Source organism: Asparagus officinalis, chromosome 2 (genome assembly GCF_001876935.1).
Source record: "Asparagus officinalis chromosome 2, Aspof.V1, whole genome shotgun sequence".
Lineage (NCBI taxonomy): Eukaryota > Viridiplantae > Streptophyta > Magnoliopsida > Asparagales > Asparagaceae > Asparagus > Asparagus officinalis.
In genome coordinates this window covers 12,218,793-12,220,852 of record NC_033795.1, presented here as the reverse complement: position 1 = coordinate 12,220,852, position 2,060 = coordinate 12,218,793, and the positions used below count along the sequence as shown (strand labels likewise).

The following is a 2,060-nucleotide window of genomic DNA, read 5'->3' as shown; positions in this document are numbered from 1 at the left end:
GAGGGAAGAGAAGGGAAGATAAAATAGAGAAAGGGAAGGTAGAGAAGAGGAGGGAAAATATAATATGTTGTTTGGGAGTTTAGTGAAGAGAATGGAGGGAAAGTTGTTTTATCAAATTTGGGAGTATTAACTAAGAGAAGGGAAGGGAAAGAAAATGTATTATGATCAAATCTCACCCGTTGATCCATAGTGATAAATGGTCAAATTTCTTTTATAATTATTTCCCCTCCCTTTCCCTCCGCTACACCCCAATTTTGAGTGGGTGGGTGGGTGGGAATAACCATGTTTTAATGTGAATTCCCCTTCCTTCCCTTACGTTACCCCTCTCAAAAAAAAAAAAAAAAAACTCCCAAACAAAGTGAACTCCCAAATTCTCTTCACCTACCCTCTCCTACCTCCATTCAAACACACCGTAAACATTAAGCAACCCATAAATTCCACCTAAAGCAAGAAAATGAAAAAGCTTTCTCATTCTTTGGTATCAAAGACAACTTCCACTTCACCAAAACTCTAAGTTGGGCTGAGGTTGAGGGAGATAATATTATACTCTAACATGGCCCAACAGATTGAGGGCCTTTCCAAGGGCTGAAATCTTGACGCATGGAGCGGTCTTTTTTTTAATTTAAATACAATTCCGCTTTAGAAATTCGTGGCTAGACTCAAACATGGTCGTGGCTAGACTCAAACATGGTTTGCTCTGATACCATGTCAAAGGATCCTGCCACTACACCAAAACTACGTAAAACTCAGGGTTGAGAGATATAATTGTATATTCTAACATTTCACAGATAAACGTGTTAACTAACACCCAAAAGAGGAAAAGCTGAAACAGTCATTTCAACAAATAGGTGGCGCCCAAAACCTACCACTCAAGTGGAACAAACGGTTGGATACTGAAATTGAGATGACAAATCAATACAAATTGAAGGGCATCTTCTATATGTATTTTTTTCTCATTTATCGTATGATTAAATTCAACTGTGTAATGAAAAAAGTTCTTCGTGGGTACCTGAGAGAGCTGGAGAAGGAAGTGAACGGAAGAGCTCCATAATGGGTACACTGATCGAACGCCACTGACTTTTGCTGATCGTTTTGTGTTTGCAGCCACCCGTTTTCTGTAGGAGCTGGGCTTTAGATATAAGCTGGGACATAAAAGAGGAAGCCCATTAAGGACCATATAAAAAGGTAATTTGATTGGGCTAAATCCGAATCTAGTTAATCTAACCTGTTAATTAATAGGGGTTGGAGTTTTTTAGTATTTAAGTTTTACACAAAAGCGACACAAACTTTTATTTTTTTAATTTTTTTTGGTTATCATAAAACTGGCAAATCTATAAAAAAAAATTACCTCATACTGCCATGAAAATTATCCTTATGACATTCGCAGCTTTACATAAAAAGTAGCTACTTAGCACTTAAGTAACTTATAGTTTCCCCTAAGTTTGCACTTATATACCCTTACTTGTTCTCGGCAGTGCTTATATACCCACAACTTTCTAAAAGTTGCACTTTAATGTTCTATGTTGTGCAAACATCAGATTCCCACACATCAACCCCCTACCCCCACCTTCTGATGTGACATTCGTAAGCTAGTTTTTAAACTTTTTATTCCTTAATTTTGTTGAATTTATCGTTAAATCCCCGTATTTCTATTTTAAAATGTAATTACGATAAGTTTAAATAGAATTAGAATATGTTTAACCCTGAATTCAACAACCATTAAAGATTAAAAAGCTCTAAAATTAGTTTGTGAATGTCACATGAGAAAGTTCGGTAGAAAATTCTGGTGTTTGCATAACAATGAGTATTAAAATACAAGTTTTACAAATTTTAGGCATACAAGTGTTGCAACAAATAAGTGAAGGTATATAAGCGCAAACTAGGGAAAACTACAAGTTACTCAAGTTCTTTACCCTAAAAAAGATTATAATTTATGATATGTTCTACAATAATGATAATTATGTGAATTGCCCTTCTTGCAATTCAACGTTACTCCAATAATACGTATACTAAGTAAAATACGCAATCAAACGCTTCAAAACCCCACAATGGCGGGAGCC

General features: G+C 35.7%; 1 protein-coding gene across 1 annotated transcript in view; it reads right to left on the bottom strand.

Annotated features, from left to right (window-relative positions):
* The window catches only part of LOC109830289 (histone deacetylase 14), a 6,614-nt gene extending 5,491 nt beyond the window's left edge, over positions 1–1,123 (bottom strand). Inside the window, exon 1 of the mRNA XM_020397512.1 lies at positions 1,010–1,123. Coding sequence (XP_020253101.1) covers positions 1,010–1,049 — 40 coding nt within the window. The 5' untranslated portion in view covers positions 1,050–1,123. The remainder of the gene's footprint in view (positions 1–1,009) is intronic.